Here is a 21,342-nt window from a genome sequence, read left to right on the forward strand (position 1 = left end):
TGTGTGATCTGGAAGGAGTGTGGGCGGTCCTGGACAAAGGACAGAATCACAGGCTGAGAACTGAAGTTCAGTGCCATTCAGTTCAATCTTGGAGGATAGTGGGAGCAGGGTGTCATCACATCGCATGTAGCTGGGGTTGTGGCATTGCAACCCTTCATCCTTGTGTTCTTGCAAGTGGACGGACGCGGTAGGCTTTTTGCCTTCTCCGCCGCGTGGTGATCCCGCTTTCAACAGCCTCGCTTTCATTAGAGCAGCATTCTGCTTTTGGTAGAGGTGCTACTACAATACAACTGTGAAAATAATTCCTGACTGGTTGGGGCTTTTTGTTTCTTTGTTTTTTTGAACCAAACCACCAGGGACCCTAGAATATAGTACTAGATCTTTGCTTTGTGATTTGGGGTAAGGGTGGAGAAGGGGGGGAGATTGTCCATTTCCTGATTCTCTGCAGCTGTAACTCTTTCTAAGCTAATATTCCATCCCTGGAGCCTGAAACTCCAGCTAACCTGCGGGCGGATGATGTGAAGAGTGATGCGGCTTGGCAGGCTTGCGGCAGGGCGTCCCAAGGCCAATTTTGTTTTTACTTAATGCCGTATAAAAATGAGTGTACGGCTCTATGAAATGAGATATGTGGCTTTATGAAAACAGATATACGTTTGCATGGTTTATAGCATATTTGGGGTAGGCGTGGTCTTAGGCAGTCCATGCGTTTTCGAGAATGTAGGGAAAAGACTCTGGCATGTTGGCATTCTGAATCTGGTCTTAATTTAAAATAATAAACTTCTATATGAATGGAGAGAGAGCTGTCACCACCTGAAATAAATCAGTCACATAGTTTCAACTGCTAACTGCAGACCGGTCTTCAAACCATCGTGCATGGGATGTCTTTGTCTTCATTTAAAGACATTTCCAACTCTAAAAATCTACAAATCACGCCCTAAGAAAAGTCTTTGGTCTCTTTATTTAAAAAAATATATATATTTTATTGAGTTTTTACAGAGAGGAAGAGAGAGGGATAGAGAGAAACATCGATGAGAAAGAAGCATTGATCAGCTGCCTCCTGCACACCCCCCACCGGGGATGTGCCCGCAACCAAGGTACATGCCCTTGACCGGAATCGAACCTGAGACCCTTCAGTCCGCAGGCCGACGCTCTATCCACTGAGCCAAACTGGTTTCGGCAAGTCTTTGGTTTCTTGTAGAAGAAGGTAGCCTAAGTTATTTCATGGTGGTTGTTTTTTTTTAAAATGAGTAATAAGAAGACACCAACCAAAAGCATCAATATTCATCAGGAAGAACGTTGTTGCAAATGTCCGCCTCCTACAAATGAGAACTTTCACGACTAGCACTTTGTGTTTAGTATCAGGAATAAGTATGCCCAGGGGTTAAACATTCATGATCTTAGCAGTGTTAGGACCTCTGAAATAAGGCAGAGTCAGACAGAGGGAGTGTTGTGGGAGCTTACTCCCCTCGAGTTAACTTTCTGTTCCTTTAAAGGACGATTATCTGTTCAGGACAAGAGTAAACGCTGTATTGCCTGGAGAGTGACTTCCCAATGAGGAATCCAGAACACACTCTTATCACAGAGCAGCCTCCTTATCCCTAAGTCAGAGGATACTAAATGCTAAGTAATCTGGTCAACACACAGAGTTTGTGTTTCCATAATCTTTCTCTGTGTAAGTGGCATTCATCATTTGACTTCTTAGGAACACAGAGGGTCTCAGCCTCTGAGAAAGCCTCCTGAACAGAGGGACATTCAGGGATTTTCCTGGTTGCTGAGCCTCACAGCAGACCGGGGCCAACATCAGCATGCCGCAGGATGTCATTAATTGCCTGCCTGGCGGGCCGGGTGGCCATGCCGGCCCCCGCAGCGCCCTCCCCTGCAGAGCTCCGGGAAGCAGCCTGGACGCGGGCTTACACCCTTTGTTTCCTCCTGTAGGAGGGGAGGTGGGCCCGGGTGAGGACTCGAGGCCTCTTCCCTCTCTGTCAGGCCACCCCTTCCACTGCCAGGCTTTATGTGGAGCAGTGCCACGTGGGGCTGGCTCGGTGTGGGCAGTAGGGCCATGACCTGGCTGGGCTGATGTAAGCGCTGATGGGAAACCTCCCTTCCCTGGTCTGATTCCCCATCTGGTGATACTGAGGACCCTGAGGCTCCCCATTGGGGGGGGGGGGGGGGGTCGGAAAGCTCTGGGGCACATAAATGCCTGCAGCGTGCAGGATCTGAGTGTGTGTTTCTCATTTTTATGTAATCTTTTGGAAAGCTGTCTGTCTTTCATCCAGCAAGGATATCTTGAAACATCTGCTTTTGTCCTTGGGTAAAAGTCAGGAATCTGACTCCCTTGGGAATTTCTTTTCTTTTTGTGACAGCTTAGACTTTTGGTTGCAGAAAAAGCCTGCTCTTCATCTCCCGAAAACATATTTCAAGGGCTGACTCCCATAAAAAGCGGAGAGAATGGCCCTGTCATTTCAAGAAGATAGGGGCAAAGGCTAGAAACTCCCCTTGGACAAAGCCGGTGTTTGCACGGGAAGGGGGGGGGAAGAGGAGGGGTGAAGCAGGGGAGGAGGTTTGCATTAGAAAGTAAGCACTAGCCCTAACTGGTCTGGCTCAGTGGATAGACCCTCCATCGGAGGACTGAAGGGTCCCGGGTTTGATTCTGGTCAAGGACATGTACCTTGGTTTCAGGGTCAGCTGATCAATGTTTTTCTCTCATCAGTGTTTCTATCTCTCTATCCCTCTCCCTTCCTCTCTCTAAAGTCAATAAAAATGTGTTAAAAAAAAAAAAAAAAAGAAAAAGAAAAAAGTAAGCTTCAACATAAAGCAGAATTTAAAAAGAGGAGAACTTCTGCTAACAGAAGTGTTTTATAACCATGTGGTCTCAGCAGTGTGTGACTCTCTGTGCCTGGTTCCCCCATGCCTCCCCCCCCCCTCCCCCCCCGCCAAGGCATGTCAGATAGGCACCCACCTCCACAGGGCCAGCAGGATGTTGACACAGGCCAGGCCAGCCACCACGCTCGTCTTGTTCTGGAAACCAGCACCTGGCACTAACCTGGCCAGCCACAGATCACGGGCACCGAGGGCGTTCCTGACCCAGCCTGGATGACTCATTGCAGTAGATTCTACTAATGTCCTTACATTGATCAAAACTGGCCCATTCTTTCTGTGGCTCATTATCAATAATGCCTCTTTCCTCGTTATTTCATTTCTGAGGTGCTTTCAGATTCACACTTAGTCATCGTGCCATGTGCTATTTATCTGATTGGCCAAGCAGAGGATTACACCATCTTCTTTCATTTTTTATTTAATTTCTCTACATTTCTTTATTGGAAGTGCAAGTGGTGAGATTCACGTGGAGAAAGACCTTTAGAATGAGATGGTTTCTGCCTTGGCTGGTGTTCTCAATGGTTGAGCATTTGCCTGGGCAGTGAAAGGGATGCAGGTTCAATTTTCGGTCAAGGGAAGGTACCTGGGTTGCAGGTTCGACTCCCAGCCCTAGTTGGGGCTTATGCAGGAGGCAGCCAATTGATGTGATTCTCTCACATCTGTGTTCTGTGCTCTCTCTCTCTCTTTCTTTCTCTCTCTCTCTCAATTAATCAATGGAAAAAATACACTAGGGTGAGGATTCAATAAACAAACTTCGACGGTTTTCTGACTAGAAATTCTGACAGCCTTCCCCTCACATGCATGAGTTTGAGAGGAAAAACGATGCTTGGAGTTTTGCATTTTGTGGCATAAGCGTATTTCCCAACAATTATGTCATGTTTTAACTCTTTTCAGAAACCACCCTGAGAATTGCATTTAGAAGTTCTCTGAGAGTCCAAGATCAAGTTTGCACGTCCTGTTAGGTTAGATGGATGTGACAAACCTCGTTCCTCTGCTCTTGGTAAGGTGGCGTTGAGGAGGCTGTTTCACAACGTGGCCCCTAGGACCAGAGCACAAAACAGGGGAACTGCTGTGCGCATGCGCCCACGCTCCTTGCTTTCAGCCTTCACAGAAAGGCCTCTAGAGCAGTTGTTCCTAATTGAGTCCAGTTGTTTCTGGTTGTGTCTGTTTTCATTAATGCCGGTGATTATATTGTGTTCTTTCATTCAGGGGTCGAGGAGGTGGGCTGCAAGTGAAGGCTCCCCTGTGAGTTGGGGGGGGGGGGGGCTGGTGCACAGGGAGTGAGTGTGCGGGCCATTTGTGTGCAGGCGGCAAGGACCATGTGTTCTTCATTACCGCGTGAGCGTGGGCCCTGCCGCGCTGGACCTCTGGCTGAATCAGGATCTTTTTATTTTATTTTTTTTAAAGAAAGCTGGGGGAATTTATTCTTCTCCTTCATGTTTTCTGTGTCCACGTCATATTTGAAAGCAAACACAGAATTCACATTTTCACATTAAGGACCCACGGTGAAATAGTTCACCCAATTGTGAACGAATGTAAATGCTCATCCGATGTTCTCTTGCCTCATTGTCAGCCATTCCCATCCTGCAAACCGCGTGTTTGGTGCCTCTGGACAGCCTCTGACTTCTTTAAAAGATTCTTTCCCGTGTTAACATGAGTTTGCATGAGACTTCAGCCCGGAGCCGAGCCTGGAGCACCTGGGCCCAGGTGTGTACAGAGAGCGGCACCCGGTGAGGATGCATGTCCAGTCCGGGCTGCGTGGCAGCCCCTGATGCGTGTGTAGTCAGCAGAGGAGCAGAGTAAGGATCGCTGACTCACACCTGGAAGAGGGCCGGCCCGTAGGAAAGAGTGAAGTAATAGCTAAAATGAAAAACTGGAAAGCAATCAAGTTTTCAGACACTCATTCACAAATAGGATATAGATTTGAATTTGAAAAAGTATTCAAGGAAGACCTAATCCTATATTCTGAACCACTGAAAGTATGGCCATCTCTGGACAGGTCAGTTTCCTAAAATCCCCCAAGTAATACCCCAGCTTCGCCTTCCTCCTCAGACCTTGTCAGCCACTACACCTAGCGCTGGCATATGGAGGCGAAGTGATCCCTGTAAAATTAAGAGACGATTCCTGGAGACGATAATTTACAGATCACCTTGCTTTTTATGTAATCTTCTAGAGGATTCTAGTGTGCTATGATCTATTTTTTTGTTTGTTTGTTCCAAAAAAATTGTTACTTGATCTCAAAAGCAGGCGCATTAAAATCCAGTTTGAAAATCAGAGAGATGAGTCATTTATACAGAAAAATTTGCTCTAGAGTCTAGACCAGGGGTCTTCAAACTATGGCCCTCGGGCCACATGCAGCCCCCAGGGGAGTCTGATCCTGCCCTCCAGGTTTTTTGGGCAGTGAGCGCAGCCAAGGTGTTACAGTAGGAATTAGTAGTTCATATAGTCCGGCCCTCCAGCTCTCTGAAGGACCGTGATCTGGCCCCCACTTTAAAAAGTTTGAGGACCCCTGGTCTAGACCAACCCAGGCAGCAGCCCTAAGCTAGCAGTCACTTGCTCTTTGCTGTGTAAGTCACTTACAGATCTGACTTTCACATGTGCATGTCAGCCTTCCTGGTGTGGTAGAAGAATTTCCTAATTAAAAACATGGTGTGCTGCATTGAATTCTTGACAAGACAAAGGTTTAGCAGGCTAAGTGCCCCTGACTAAACCCTGCCTGGTCTGTTGGAACATCGTCTGGAATTATCTTTCTCTTGCACATCGCAGCCACTGATAAATAAACATTTCTCCGAGTCTTCAGGACCAGAATGTAAGTCAGCACTTTGTGCTGGACGTGTGCCTGGCATCCCGGCGTTGGTACCTGGACAGACGTGGTTGAACACCCCCCACGGACAGAAAGGTGGGAATGTCTCTCTTTAAAATGAACGAGCTGAAATCGTTCGTGGAGGCTCCGGATGAGAATTAGAAATGCCAGACAGCCGTTTAGTTATCGTCTCCCAGGGTGGAACCCGTGCATCTGTGTGGAGGCCGAGCTTCGTCAGACGTGACTGGCGGTCAGCGTGGGCCCTTGTGCGCGTTTAGCTGACGGTATGTGGAGCCAGGGAGGCCTGTCGCAGGGACAGGGAAGCCCCGTCTTCCTGCTGCTGCCAGGGGGCTTGTCTTCCTTCCACGTCTCCCAGCTCCACTCTGTCCCGCTTCCTTCCTCCTCCTTTGCTATTGCTTTTTCTGTGCAAAATGGGACATTGCTTCATCTGCATGGTAGGCTGTCCGTTTACAAACACATTTTTGTTCCTTTCCCCCAGCAGCCGGGGGAGGAGTCAGGCATTTCACCACCAGGACACCAGGGCCTTGTGCGATGCCCAGGCCCAGTGCAGACCCTCCAGGTGGCCCCTCGCTTGTGAATGCCCATTGGTCTGTAAAGTGAGCACCGTCAGGGAAAGGCAGGCTGTAAACTCGAACGTGCAGCCCAAACAAAGCAGCTCACAGCTCTGCCCCCGGAGCCCCTGCCCGTGTGCAGCGGAGACAGCGGAGGAGACACCCTGAGCCCCGCAGGGAAGGGGGCAGGTTTGGGGGCTCAGATTGGGAGGCTGCAGTTTGTTTTCAGGGCTCCCTCCCGCTCAGTAAGCCGGTTTTCACTCCAAACTCTCCGAAGCATCTTTAGGCTTTTCTCTTCTGAAAACGAGGAGAGGGTTAAAATGAAATGTGATCCCTCTTCGTCTGCAGCTAGCAGGATATGGACCCTTTCCTTTTCTTACGTGTTTTTTTTTTAAATGCTTTATTAATCACAGATGTCTCACATTCACAGTCCGGGACTGGAAGGCGATTTCTCTTCTCCCAGCAGTTTGGCGGGCGGGGGGGGGGGGGGGGGGGGGTGGTGAGGGAGGAGAGAGTGAGTGTGTGTGTTCACGTGGTGGAATTCTTTCCTGTGTGGGGCTGAGGGTCAGGGCTCAGCTTTGCCCCCCTTCCTTTAGCTTTTTCATCATTTTAAGAAGAAATCTAGCATGGACTTTGTGTGAACTCATCTCCTTGGGGTTGTTTTCCCCTCAAAATGAGGAAAGACCTATTTTAATTGATTTTCCTGTCTCGGGGCTTCAGGCAGATCACTTTCTTGTACACACTTGAGCATTTTTTAAAATGACTTCAGTGCTCTGATCTATCTCTTTATGCTGATGTTTCTTTTGTCCCCTTAATAAGGGACAAGTTGTGGGTGGTTTTTTTAAATGAGAAACAGAATAAAGTAATTCAGTAGGTTGTTTTATTTATCCTTCATCTAAAAATGATTTTGAGTATGCTGGGCTCAGCAGTTGAGCATCAACACATGAACCAGGAGGTCACGGTTCAATTCCTGGTCAGGGTACATACCTGGGTTGCAGTCTCGATTCCCAATAGGGGATGTGCAGGAGGTAGCCAATCTATGATTCTCTCATCATTGATGTTTCTCTCTCTCTCTCTCTCTCTCTCTCTCTCTCTCTCTCTCTCTCTCTCTTTCTCTCTCTCTCTCTCTCTCTCTCTGAAATCAATGAAAATATAAATTTTAAAAATAAATAAAAATGGGCAAAAATTCCCTTCTTGGTTTATCTTTGCTGCCAGCCTTGTTCTAAGTCATAAATATTCCAGTGGAGTGAAGTAATGTCACGCAGTGGTTTGGTGAAGAGCGGCTTGGCAGGAGCCCTGCCGCTCCCTGCAGAACATCGGTCTGCAGCACTCCGAGCATGGCCTGGGCGCTCTGCCCCTCCTGGCCCCGGGCAGGCCATCGAGGCCGCGGCCATGGTTAGTGCCCCACCTGCCCGATGAGGGGGAGATCTCCTTCAAACCTGCTTTCCAAAGTGCAAAGGACCAAATCCTATGCGGCTGAGCCACACTGAGAGGCTAGGAAACGGCGTCTCTGATTTCTTTTTCTTTGGAACCAATTTGTACAACTACCAGCTCCTTCCCCAAGGAAGGCTAGAACACCCTGAGCATCGTCCACCTACAGCCAGTCCTGCTTAGCAATGCAGTGCCCACTGTAACCTCTCAGAAGCATCTTATACTTTCCCGTCCGGAGAGCGAGGAGAGGGTTAAAATGAAATGCGATCCTTCTTTGTCTGCAGCTGGCAGGATATGGACCCTTTTCCTTTCCTTCTGATGTGGGTCCCCAAACTGTTACTGATGGGCTGCAGGTCCTTCCCTCCTACCGGTGATGCCCACCGGTCTGTACCTTCAGGCTGAGGCCCTGCCCTGGCTGCTCGCCCCGTCCCAGAGCGCTCTCACTTTTCTGTAACCCTGCGAGTTTGGGAGGATGAGGAGACTGTGAGGATTCCTGGTAGTCATCCTCTTTCCACTTAGCGTTCTTATTGTCTACTGCACTGCTCCCATGCCAGTCATCGTCCTGTGTGTCCATCCCCGTCCTCTCCCCCCCGCCCCCCCGCCCCCAGTCCTCATTCTTAGGCACAAAAATACACGTGAAGTTCATTTGTTCACGTAGGTGGTGTTCGGTGTTCCCATTACTTCTGATGTCTGAGTGTCTGCTTATGAGTGTAAAGACCTGGAGTGGAGTGTGGGCCTCAGCCCTTTGCCTCCTCTGGTTCATAAAAGACACAGCAGCTCTCCTTCAGCGACACCTCACCCCTTCCCGGCCTGTCCGGGGTGTCGCCCCACCTCCACCCGTGCACCTCCTTCCTAGGTATTTGTCTTGGGCAGTTCCTCGATGGAGGGCATAAACAGTGAGGAAATGACTGTTCTGAACATATGGATTGTGAGTCAGCTTGGCCGATTTCTTTAGACTGGAGATTTCTGGTGTTTCCATTCGGTACTTAATAAGCACCTACTATGTGCGAGGCCCTAGGAGCACAACAAGTCGCAGAGAGCTGAGCCCTTGCCCTCATGGAGCTTACATTCTCTAGTGCTTGGGTATTAGGCCCGACTGCTTCCAAGGCTGGCTTCAGCGCCGCCACCTCCACGGAGCCCTCCACAATCACTCCACCTGGTTCCATTTCCTCCCAGCCTCTAGCAGGGAGACTCACTCACAGCATGTGTCCATTCCTGCCTGTGCAATGGCTGGGTGACTCCAGAAAACACTGTGGCCAGCCCCACGAGGGAAGGAGGTGGGTTCCATTCCTCTCTGTCAGGTGGCAAGTATAGGGCCTGATGTGAGTCCGCACAATAAATGGCTGAAATGTGTCACCGTGTCTTTCTAATAGTTAGTACTTAAAAAAACAAACTGGTTAAATAAATTGTCACCTGGCATGTGGATTACCCAAACCCTCCTCTTCCTCTGGTCCCCCCTGTTCTCACAGGGGGTTCCTGGGGCACATCTCCTTCCTGTGACCTTTGTGAGACCTTGAGAAAGCCCCTGGGCAGCCTTGCTTGCTGAATGTCAGCTTCCTGCTGTCATTCTCCCCGCCTCCTCCAGGTGGCACCTTCCGGAAATAAAACTGATGTGGACGTGTTTTAGTAACTCGTTAAAAATAAAATAAAAATACATGTTCATACACACACATCTACCATACATATGGAGGGGGACAGGTAGTTGCTGTTTGGATTAGTTCTGAACCAGTCAGCCTCTGAGAAGATCTAGATTTTTAAGAAGGAGTATCTTCCTTGAAATGCCTCATCTGTTTATGGAAGACTGCACCCTCTGCCATGCGAGGCCGGGGCCAGAGGAGGAGTGGGACAGCAATTAGCCGGGGCTCCGCTGTCTAGTCCAGGCGTCTGGAGTGGAGTGGCAATGGCTGTGGACTCTCGGTAATCACAGGATTGGGAGGAAGTGACTCGCTTACTTTCTAAGTGTATCTGCATCATGGCCTGCAGGCCGCAGAGGTAAATACAGCGAAGGCAGGTGTCTGTCTGGAAGAATCTCTTCAACCGCTTAGTTTCATTTACTGTTGAGACTTCAAACTGCTTCAGAAAACACGCATAGTGAGTGCTCTTCCTCCTCATCCCATCCCCTGTGGCAGAGCCCGGGTTCGGGGACTCAGGAGAGGGCCAGCGTCCAAGGTCTCTGGTTTCCAGTTTTTACGCGAACGCCTCATACATAATCCATGGGTCTGTGAGTGTCAGCCGTTACCCACGTTTTCTTACATCTGCTTTGTTCTCCTGGAAACCCATCCCCTCGGGGCTGACTACATTTAATTTCTGAGCCCCGCTGAGACAGACGGTTCATGTGGACATGGCTTCTGTAAGTGTCTTGGTTATTTGAGGAAGAGCTCCTCCTCCTCGCATATTTCTTTAAAAAACGTGTTCTTTTGTTAATTGTTGGCGGTATTGACTCCAACATGAGAGGCAACTTGGCTGAGGCCGGGAGCAAAGAAGCACCCGCCGGTGGTTTCAAAGTCTGGCTGTGAGCAAGGGGGCACGGCGGGCCCCCCCCCCCCCTCCGCCAGCCTGGCCATGGCCACTGCTCACCCTGACACCGCACGCCCCAGAAGCTGCTGTTGGTCAGAGTCAGCCCCGCTCAAATGTGCACTCACACACACGCACGCATGCACACATGTTTATTTACTGAGCTGTCCTTCTATTCACTGGCAATGAGTCAGACTAATACCCTTATCCAACAGGATTAGTTTTCAAGTTCCTTTAAAATCTTCTTTAAACCATCCTTTCTTGGGTTTTGTTTATCAAGAAAATGGGTGAAATGACTTAAACATCCTATCCTATCCTGCGGTGTCCATGACATTCTAAGTGACAATGACATTTTAAAACTGAACATGGTACTGGTTTGGAGACTTGGGATTCTTTTGGAGGGGGCAGTACATCCTGAGAAAAATGGTCCCTAGCGTCACTCAAGGGCGTTAGACGTCTGAAAAGCGTGTGTGTGTGTGTGTGTGTGTGTGTGTGTGTGTGTGTGTGTGTGGTGGGCCTTCTCGGTGGTATTTCTGCCCGTCGGGTTAGCCACACGCTGGGCGGTCCCGAGGCGCCTCGGTGAGTGGCCGGACGTGGCCACGGGGAGAATCGGGGCCACACAGTCACGCGTTGTGGTCTCTCTCTGGTCCCCGCAGACTCGCTGTCCGTCTCCAGTAACGATGCCAGCCCGCCCGCCTCCGTGGCCTCCCTTCAGCCCCACATGATGGGGGCCCAGAGCTCCCCGGGCCCCAAGCGCCCCGGCAACACGCTGCGCAAGTGGCTGACCAGCCCGGTGCGGCGGCTGAGCAGCGGCAAGGCGGACGGGCACGTGAAGAAGCTGGCCCACAAACACAAGAAGAGCCGGGAGGTCCGCAAGAGCGCCGACGCCGGCTCGCAGAAGGACTCGGACGACAGCGCAGCCACCCCGCAGGACGAGACGGTGGAGGAGGTCAGTGCCCCAGAGCCCTCCAGCACCTTCTCCCGGGTTGTAGGCACGGCTGCCGGTCTGACTGTTCTCACTCCGTCTGTGCTCCGTGGTGCCCCGGAGTGGGGGGGGGCCCACTGAACCCGTGAGCGGCCTGCCAGGCTCAGTGGGGTCAGGCCTTGGAGGAGCTGCTCCAGGTTAGCAGGGTCAGGACCTGCCTGCGGCTCTTACACCCAGTCAGGGGCCCGGGAGCTTCTTTCCTTCCCCTGGCAGGGCACCCCAGGCCTGCCCTGGAGCAGGTGGGTGCCCTGTGCCTCAGTTTCTCCCCCTCACTCACCCAGGGCCAAGGCCACAGTGCTGGCCAGAGCTGCCCGGTCTCAGCAGCCCCTGAGGCTGGAAAAATGTTTCTCACCCCATATTCACACTTACCTCTGTCCTGAGCAGTAAACACGATTATTTCCCTGTCATCAAGATAAGTATAGGTAGGTCAGCCAGGAATTTTTTTTTTTTTTTCATTTCCTTTTGTGGGGGGCTCAGTGGGGTTAATTACATTTTATTCAAAATTCTTTCACGATTTCCAAGTTGGGCTGAAAGCACTGGTGGTGTCAGTGAGGGGCCTGCAGAGTTTTAACTAGAGCCACCCTAACCCTCACCGGCTTGTAAAGAAAAGGGCAGAGGGAGAGAGGTACTGTGTGGTTCTGTGTGGTTTAATTTGTTTGTGGGTGTGGGTGTCCTGCCGCTTCCCCCGCCCCCGGGCCCGGGCCCCCGCACACTTTGCTGCAGGCTGTGCTGGAACGTGTGGTTCATTGCATTCAAGTTTTCCTTCTAAATCAGTGTCCTCTTATTAGAAATGAACTGAAATGTTTTCCAAAAGTAAGAATAGAGGGATAGTAATGGGATAATTCAGATTCTTAAGATGCACCGTGGATTGCATTTTTCCGTACACCATTATTATGTCCATGGATTTTATTCCAGCGAGGTGCCAGAAGGGAGTGAACATGGGCCAGGGGGCCTGGAGCCCCATCAGGGTTAGGGCTCAAACTTTTGAACGGGATAGTTTTTTTCTGCTCGAAGTTGAGATTTATCCAGAGCCTCACATACCCTTGGCAGTTCCTTCTAAACACACTCAATGGCCCTTCGCGTCCAAGTTGGCAGACAGGGCGGTTGGGCTGCAGGAAGGAATGAGGAATCACCATCAGGGTCGGGAGATGGCTCCTCTGTCTGCCATCGGAGCTTCTGTCCGGGATGTAGTTTTCCAGTTCACCCCTTAGGGCTCCTTTCTGTGAACTGGCATTGACAGTCGGGACCCACAGTGTAATGTCTGTTACTGAGTGTCGGTTCCATTTCAGAGAGGCCGGAACGAGGGCCTGAGCAGCGGCACGCTCTCCAAGTCCTCCTCCTCGGGCATGCAGAGCTGCGGCGAGGAGGAAGGGGAGGAGGGGGCCGACGCCGTGCCCCTACCCCCGCCCATGGCCATCCAGCAGCACAGCCTGCTCCAGCCGGACTCGCAGGACGACAAGGTAGGAGCCCGGGCCGCCCGCGTGATGGGGGCGCCCTCAGGAGCCGCTAAGCTCCAGCCTCATTGCAGGAGATAGGTGACTCCCAGGCCTTGCAAGGGCGCCTGGGAAACACTCTGCTTTTCAGGCCGGTTTTCATCCCAAAAGCTTTGTGGATGACAAAGTCCAGTCAGACTAGTAGGCCGGCATGTGCTGTTCCTCACACACGTGCCTTTGTATAAATATGTTCCGTGCACTTTTAATGGTGCTTCAGCAGTTGCCACTTTTAAAGTAAGGTTTGCTTTCTTTTACTGTCCGAATGGGGTCCCTGAGAGAGCAGCCATGAGCTGTCTGCACCACCGCCTCCTCCAGCCTGTCAGGCCAGCCCGTTCTCCTGGGAGGTGTTTTTGCACAGGCTGTGCGGAGGAGGCCGTTGGTGTCCAGGGCCTTTCTCCAGCATGCCAGAGATCAGGATCGCGCTGGCGTGTGGGGACAGGTGTCCAAGTTCAGAGCCACGAAACTCCTCCTTGGAGACGTGCGGAGGCGCCAAGCCAAGCCCATCTGTTTTTGTGTTTTTGAGTCCTTACGTAATCGGGAATTACTGTATATACCCCAACTGTAGACCCCAAAATATCAAAAGGAAACCTGGTGGCTGGCTTGTGCATCCCCTCGCATCCTGGCCCACTGTGCCCCTCCAAATTGTCAGGCGCTGAAAACCGTGCTATGAAGTCATCGCTGGTGGGGTTTTTTTGTTTTCGTTTTTGTTTTTTTATTGTTGTTTTTTTTGCAGTAGCTAAAGTTTTAGGAATAAAACATACCAGTTTTGCCCATTCTTCCCATTTCTCCTCCCCTGAATCCCTCCTTAGCGTTATCACGATCACTTGCTGAATCGCCCGTTTTCTGACTGGTGGGGGAGGGGAAGCCAGGGCCAGTGATGGACAGCTGCCCAGCCAGGCTGCACAGGAGTCTGGGCCTGAGGCAGGCGTTTCTCCAGCCCCATGTCTGCAGTGCTGACCTCCCGCTCCCCTCCTGGCAGTCAGTGCGCAGTCAGGGAGCTGCGGGGCTTGGCTGGGGGATGTAGCTTGGGTTTGAGTCTGGAGTTTGGGGCGACTGAGGTACACACCCTCCACTGTCGGGGTGGGTGGGAGCAGAGATGAAAGAGGACCTCACCCCTCAGCACAGAGCGGACTCATCAGGAAATGGGGTGCGTCATTTCTCTAACAATCCCCAAGCTGTTTCATAGTGTTCTAAGCTGTACCATTCTTAAAAGCAGAAACCTGAAATGTCTTAAATCTGCATGGTCAGCCAAAAGGGAGGTGCTAGGCAGGCCTGGTTAGTTACCAAGTAAGAGTATTTTTTACACAGTGGATTGGCTGCATGATAATTCTTTTGTTTGCTAAAGTGGTTTATTGGTTATTGCATTACCTCATAGGGGTATTATCCACAGCAGTTCTTCATTTACAAAAAGCTGTAGTGTTGTTCCCAGAGAGTATATATCTTGTGACTAATCTTTTGTTTTGTTCTGTTTTTCTCTTTTTTGTAAACTTTCACGGCAGCATTATGTTGATTTGTGTTCTGTGTCTGTTTTGGCTCAGTTCCCTTACCTCTCCATTTGAATTTTTTTCCTCCTTGTTTTCTTCACCTCATGTTCCAGATTTCATTAGACCAAGCCAGCATTCGTTTTGCAAAGTGCATAGCTGAGTCCACACATGTAGCAGCCTCGCCGTGAATGTATAAGTCCGTGCTGTCTGCTGCGAGACACACATTGCTAGGCAGCTAGCTGTGTGTCGCATGCGTCTCCGCTGCCCTTAATATGAAGCGAGGCTCATATTACCCCTCTCCTAGTTTCCAGTCGGTGACCAGCGCCAGTAATCTGCAAACACGCGGTGTTTGCTAATTACTGAACTTGAATGCAGTGGCCCTTGCCCCAAACTCCCTAAGTGTCACCCCTGTGCTCCCTGGTTCTCGCCGTACATGGCGCCCGGTAGCTTGTGAGGCCACAGATCTTCTGTTCCCTGCTCTAATGATGGGGGAAGTGGATGGCACCGGAAATGGTGAGCTCGTCCCCCTCCTCCCTGTCTGCTCAGCGTGCCCTGGTTCCTTTCCTTTCTCATTTCCTTCTTCCAACCCCGTAGGCACAGTAAGGCCATTGTTAGTATCTTGTTTTGTTTCCTGATTATTTGAGGATTCACTCATTAGACCTTAAGCCTTTCGTTCCTCCATGGATCAGAGTCTATCTTTTTATTTTTTTCCTCCTTCGCCAATAGCCCAGCCAGCAGTTGCAAAAGTTACAGTTAGGACCCTCCCGTGCCCAGGCACCTCTCTGAAAAGCGTTACGATGCTACATGGCCGCGGATTGAAAACAGACTCGGTCTGCTTTCCACATGTACCCCAGACAGGTTTTATTTAATCCTTCACGTCAGAATATTGTAAATTTAGAAGGATGGCTTTAAATAAATGCAAACAAAGACAAAACTTGTGGTCTTTTTGTCTGGAATTACTTTTAAGAAGAGCTTGAGCTTGCAGGAGGATTTCCTGTCTGTCCAGTGACTAACATGAGGCATCCATCCCCCTCCCCCCTTTCTTTTTCTTAACTTCTTCCATAGGCCTCTTCTCGGCTCTTAGTCCGCCCCACCAGCTCCGAAACGCCGAGCGCAGCTGAGCTTGTCAGTGCAATTGAGGAACTCGTGAAAAGCAAGATGGTAAGGCTTTCCGAGGAAGAGGCTCGGAGCGCGGCATGCCGCTGCAGGCACGGGCCGTGCCCAGGTGTGGCTCTCGTGCCCTTGTCACGTGGGTTGCAGTGTCTGTGACTTCTCGCACAGTGGGGTACACCCTCACCTGTACCAGCTGCCAGAGTCGGGTGCCCAGGACCATCCTCGGGTCCCGTAGTTCCCTGGCAGGGCTCACAGAACTTAGAAAAGCCACCATTGCAGAGTCGTACTGTGAACAGACACAGATAGAAGCCAGCAGGGCAGAGGCGCAGCGGGCTTCGAGGTCAGACAGGAAGTGAGGGAGTTAGACAGGGAAGCCTGTGAGGAGTTGGCAGGTAACTTAGGAAAGAACTGGGCGCCGCTGGTCAAGAACTGCGGATCGTGTCCGTAGGAACGGAGCTAAACCTCAGCCTGGCTGTCTCTCTGAGGGACGGCTGATGAATGGTGCCAACCAAGGACGCTTACGTCGTAATCAGTGCGTCTCAAGCATCCTTAAACAGCTTAAAACAGCCTTTGGTACGCAGCAGTTATATGACCAGGAAAATCATCCGTGTCTGTGAAATTAAATAGTTCTCCCAAGAAATGCTATAAGGCAACGCTTTGTCAACCAGCCCGTCAGTAGTCTGCACGTGTTTAAATGGCATTCCACTTTAAGTGAGTGGAGACTCACTGTGATTCCCTTAGATGGCTGCTCCATGGAGAGGAGTCCAATGGCTGTCTCTTTCCCCTCTCACTGGCCTGTTCCTCCTCTGCAGCTCTCTCACTCACGTCTCTTCTGAAGTTAACAGGCATGAAGTTGTTGGCATGGCGGGAAGGGCATAGGCCTGGGAGTCAGGCAGATGTGGGTTGAAACTCTCCTACTTACTGCCTCTCAGCTGTGAGCTGGGACCGTGAATGGAGTGCGGTCTGTTAAGCTCCTAGTAAGCGTCCTTCATGTGGACATTCACTGATGCCTCCCTCGCCTTCCCAGTGGGAAAACCACACTTACTCTTTTTCTGATGGACTAGCCCCTTCTCCACCCTCCATGGAACGCGATCTAGATTCTGCCTTTTCTCCTGGTCCAAGAGAAACATAACTGTGTTGATTTCCAATCACTGATCCTCCCATGACGAACAGGAACTACTTTTGTGGGTAAAAACCCAAGTGAATCTTTCTAATATTCTTCACCCTCTCCTGGCCCCTGGGACTCTGAGTTGCTCTTGCCCATCCAGCCTCGTGCCTCATGTTCACTTCCACGTGGATGATGATCTCTTAGGCTCAGGCACCTTCTAGGATTTGAACCCTGAATGGTTTATGCATCAGAAGCAAGGTATGCATGGGTTGGACTGGTGCTCGACTCCTGTGCAGAAGTATTTAAGGAACCTCCTGACCTGAAAACCTGAGCATTCTACCTGAAAAGTCAGAAGCACCCCGAAAACTCCCTGGGTTTGCTCCCCTGTCCTGTCTCCTCATTCCTGAGAGATTGTGTATCTTTGGTGTATCTCCCCTGAGCGTCAGCACTGCGGCAGCAGCTGCGACAGCTATGGTGGCTGCTGGAATTTGACTTTGGGGTTTTCTTCTGTTCGTTGTTCTAATCTAAACAAAGTGAGATACAAGAAAAAATGGGGATTAATGAAGTAAACATCTAACTCAAGATAGTAGAAGAACAAAAAAATAAGCCAAAGCAGAAGGAATGAGTTCATAAAGATAAAAACCGAAATTATTGAGCTGGAAAAGAGAAAAATAGTAGAATATATAAAATCAAAAGTTGGTTCTTTCAAAATAAAAAATAGATATCAGGTAACCTGAAGGAAAAAAAAAAAAGAAAGAAAGAAAGAAAGAAAGAAAGAAAGAAAGAAAGAAAGAAAGAAAGAAAAAAGAAACAGAGCACAAACTCACAAAATAAGTTATAGAGCAGCAGCAAACAGGAAATTGGAGCAGTCATAACATTACTTTGTTTAACTCTTTAAAAATAAGTTGGAAAACCTGGATGAAATCAGCAGCTTTTAAGATAGAATTTATCAAAACCAACCTCAGAGGAGAGAATTGCTATAAGACCTTTCTTCGTCTAAGAAAAAAGTTGGCAAGAACCTACCCCCCAAACACCGCCAGGCACAGAGGATCCCACAAGTCATTCATCTGAATCTGCCATCCCGGGTCCGAGGCAGCTGTGGCTGTGGCGGCCTTTCCCCGCAAACATGGCTTGTGCAAGAGGCAATGGGCAGCATGAATGTGACGAGAACACGCAACCCTGAGGGTGTGCTGTCGGCGTGTGCACCCAGGCCTCTCTGGACGCGCCCCCCCGCCTCCTCATTCGGACCAGCCATGTCTGTCCAGACAGACTTTCCACCCGCTACCGAAACTGCCTGGAGGACATCACAGAAGTCCAAGATTCGCTCCTGGGCAAGGGCACCTCTGGGGCATTTCTGACTCCCTTCTTTTTCTCACCTTTCAAGTGGACAGTTCATTCCGAGCATCAGCTGCTGGGAGTCTGGACAGGAGGCAGAGCAGAGCTTCCTCCCCTCATTCTTCAGACTCGCCTCCTGCAGGGCCCCCAGAACCAGCCTCCGCTTTCACTGCAGATCACTCGCTGCCAGGAAAGGTCAATAGCCATTTATTTGAAACTCAGAGTGCTCTTCTCTCATTAAACCCCGTTCCCCAACTGCATTCCCAAGCTAGAGCAGCAGTTGGTGTGTTTCCACAGCTCCGTGGGTGTGATGGACAAGATTGCACGCACAGACTTTGTGTCCTCCAAGCTGTGCCTTGTGACGGAGTCAGCGTTGTTCTCTGAAGGAGAGAAAACAGAACACGTGTTGAGGTTTTAGTTTGGTAGGAAATACTGTGTTCTTGCAGTCTGTGTTGGGTTTTTTGTTTGAAGATGAGTCAATCACATTTTCCCAGTTCAAGTCGCTAAATACTTCTCGGTCATCTCTGAATGTCCAGCGGGGCTGCTTCGGAAACTTTCAAACCATAACCTATGCTTTGTGAGCTCAGGCTAAAGAGAAAAAAAAGTCATGTGTACCAATGAGAAAGTACCAGTTGCAAATGGTCCACGCTAATCCAGAAAGAGAAGTCACCAATATTTAACTCCCAGGTTTAATCACCTGCAAAGCTTGGCTTGAGGTTCTACAGTAGATACAACAGAAAAAAACAATCTCCTGCAGAAACTAAAATCCGAGGGGTGGGGGCGGGGGCAGGTTTGATCAGTAATTGAGGCCAGCATGCCTGCTTCCTCCAGAAGAGACAGGAAGTGCCAGTGTCTCCAAGACCGGCATCTTTGTTAGCTGAGGGATCTGTGTGCACCAGAAGCTTCATAGATCATCAAGAAACAAACCACGTTTGTTTAAACTAAAATACAGATGGTGAATGCTGCCACGTGGCCCATGGTAAGGCACGTGGGTGGACGTATGGGGTAACCCGGGCAATGGAGGCAATGGCACACATTTCTGAACCGATCACACTTTCAAAGGGCAGGAATATAACCAAGACAATTTCTGGATTTGAATTGGGTGCAGTGCCGTGGTGTAAACATGTTGTGTATTTTTCTAATTATTTGTAATAAGGAATAGACTATATCAAAGGCTATAAATTTCCCTCTTTTTTTTTTTTTTTCATTCTAATGTTCCTCTTTTATCCAGCCCCTCTTATTCAGTTTTTTTAATAAAGTTGGGAGGATTGTTATTAAATATTGTATAATTTCACAAAAATAGATTTCCTAACTTTGCGATCAGCTCTGCTGTATCTTCTGAGTGTGAGATTTTCTTATCCGGATCTCGGCCCTAAATGCTCCGGGCAGAAGCGTGACTGGGGTTGTCATTTCTTTCAGGCACTGGAGGACCGTCCCAGCTCCCTCCTCGTTGACCAGGGAGACAGCAGCAGCCCCTCCTTCAACCCCTCAGACAATTCCCTTCTCTCCTCCTCCTCGCCGATCGATGAGATGGAAGAAAGGAAGTCCAGCTCCCTAAAGAGACGGCAGTAAGACACCCATGTTTGCACTGTCATCGTCTGCGTGGCTTTCCTCCTGTCACTGTCGCCTTCGGGACTGAGCGCCATGAGGAGACCCAGGGTCTCTGATATCTACACAGATGCGTGAAAAGCTCTCAGGCCCTCATAGGGCTCGGGCAGCCATCACTGCAGTTTTTATTGTTTCCTTTGTATATTATACAACTTAATTTTTAATATGTCTTTATTGATTTTTAGAGAGAGGAAGGAGAGGGAGAGAAAGAAACATCAGAGATGAGAAAGAAACATTGATTGGCTGCCTTCTGCATACCTCCTACTGGGGATCAAGCTGCAACCCCCAGGCATGTGCCCTGATCTTGACCTTTTGGTGCATGGGACAACACTCAACCATTGAGCCACACTGGCCAGGGCACAAATCATTCTTATTTATTCATAAATTCGAGACAAGAATATCTCCTCAGATTTGTGGTGAGAAACTCCTATACTTTCTTTTGTATGCACAGTTGTGAAGGAAAAATAAGGCAACATAAAATTAAATTCAGTCCCCAAAACAGTAATATTTTCTGAATATATATTAGTGGTAGTGTTTTTCTGTTCCAGTAAAGTATCTTATAGTGAAAGAAGAAGAAAGAGCCATGATAAGTATTAGGTTAAACTTGCCTTTGGAGGAAAAGAACAGGGAAAGCTGCATAGGTGCTGTGTCCGGGTACCTAGATAATGTGAGCACGTGGGAGGTGGCTGGTTGAATGAATGAACGAATGAATGAATGAATGAACCAAGAAAGGAATGGCTTCAGGCTAACTGGGTGAGGATGTGCTCTGCTGATTACTAATTGTCTTCTGCTATCTGAGTGGCCTTTGCACTTACCTTGAACCTTACAAAAAGAAACACTTCTGTGTTAAGTTTTTTTCCTGTATGTTTGGAGAAGTTCACAGTGACTTAATCATTAAAAACAAAAGCCTGCTTCCTGCAGTGTCATGCATTATGTCTGTGCTTCTCTTGGTGGTTCCTTTACGGGATCGGGTCTGGTGGTAGGGGTTCACCCTGAGTGTGACCTCCGCAGCCCTCAGGGGTCACCCAGGGCACCTCCCTGGATTTGGGACACTCAGGATTGGAGACTCCGTGGTGCAAGTCTGACATGGTTCTTCGCATTTCTGGGGGAGTCTGCCCCCACAAAAGCAGCAGTGCGGAAGAATTCCTTTAGAAAATGAAGAGTCTAGATTGTAAACACTTTTTCTCTCTCTTTCTAGCTACGTTTTGCAAGAATTAGTGGAGACAGAGCGCGACTACGTGCGGGACCTCGGCTATGTGGTAGAGGTATGTTTTCTGAGATTCAATAACCTGTATCGGTCCCCAGAGTCCACAAAGGGGAATCATGTTACATTTTAACACTGAGACTTTCTCCAAAGCTTTAAAGTTGAGCCATTTATCCTGCCAGGACCGGTTTGGCTCAATGGACAGAGCGTCGGCTTGGGGACTGGAAGGTCCCGGGTTCGATTCCGGTTAAGGGCATGTATGTTGGCTGCGGGCACATCCCCAGTGGGAGGTGTTGCAGGAGGCAGCTGATCAATGACTCTCTCTCATTGATGTTTCTAGCTCTCTATCTCTCTCCCTTCCTCTCTGTATAAAATCAATAAAAAAAAATATATTTAAAAAAATTAGAAACATTAAAAAAAAATAATAAATAAAAATAAAAAGATAAAGTTGAGCCAATTATCTTAACAACCAATATTCACTTTTAAAGGTCTTTCTGCCTGACATACCTGACATGCTCATTTTTTAATAATTAAGTTTTAAAATTATGATATCTAACCATTGTAGCTATTATATAGGAGTCTTGCCTTTAATTATTTTACAAGAGGTAGATATCACCACAGAAATGCAAACATCACTAGTTAACAGAGTCTGTGCCCAGCTGTGGACTCAGTTCCATCCTGAATCTGCCTGGCCTCAGAGAATGGTCAGCAGATGCTCCAGACCAGGGGTCCTCAAACTTTTTAAAGTGGGGGCCAGATCACGGTCCCTCAGAGAGCTGGAGGGCCGGACTATATGAACTACTAATTCCTACTGT

At 49.3% G+C, this 21,342-nt stretch overlaps 1 protein-coding gene across 5 annotated transcripts in view; it reads left to right on the forward strand.

Annotated features, from left to right (window-relative positions):
* TRIO (trio Rho guanine nucleotide exchange factor) overlaps positions 1-21,342 on the forward strand; it is a 749,917-nt gene that overhangs the window by 236,242 nt on the left and 492,333 nt on the right. For 3 of the 5 annotated variants that reach the window (XM_084881641.1, XM_084881640.1, XM_084881638.1), the window contains exons 35-39: positions 10,854-11,146; positions 12,472-12,642; positions 15,225-15,320; positions 19,135-19,283; positions 20,522-20,588. In XM_084881641.1, coding sequence (XP_084737767.1) covers positions 10,854-11,146; positions 12,472-12,642; positions 15,225-15,320; positions 19,135-19,283; positions 20,522-20,588 — 776 coding nt within the window. Of the gene's footprint in view, positions 1-10,853; positions 11,147-12,471; positions 12,643-14,174; positions 15,186-15,224; positions 15,321-19,134; positions 19,284-20,521; positions 20,589-21,342 lie in introns of those variants that run through there. The other 2 variants (XM_084881639.1, XM_084881642.1) reach the window with 2 other exon arrangements.

This window comes from Pipistrellus hanaki (assembly GCF_964339955.1).
Source record: "Pipistrellus hanaki genome assembly, chromosome: 4".
NCBI lineage: Eukaryota > Metazoa > Chordata > Mammalia > Chiroptera > Vespertilionidae > Pipistrellus > Pipistrellus hanaki.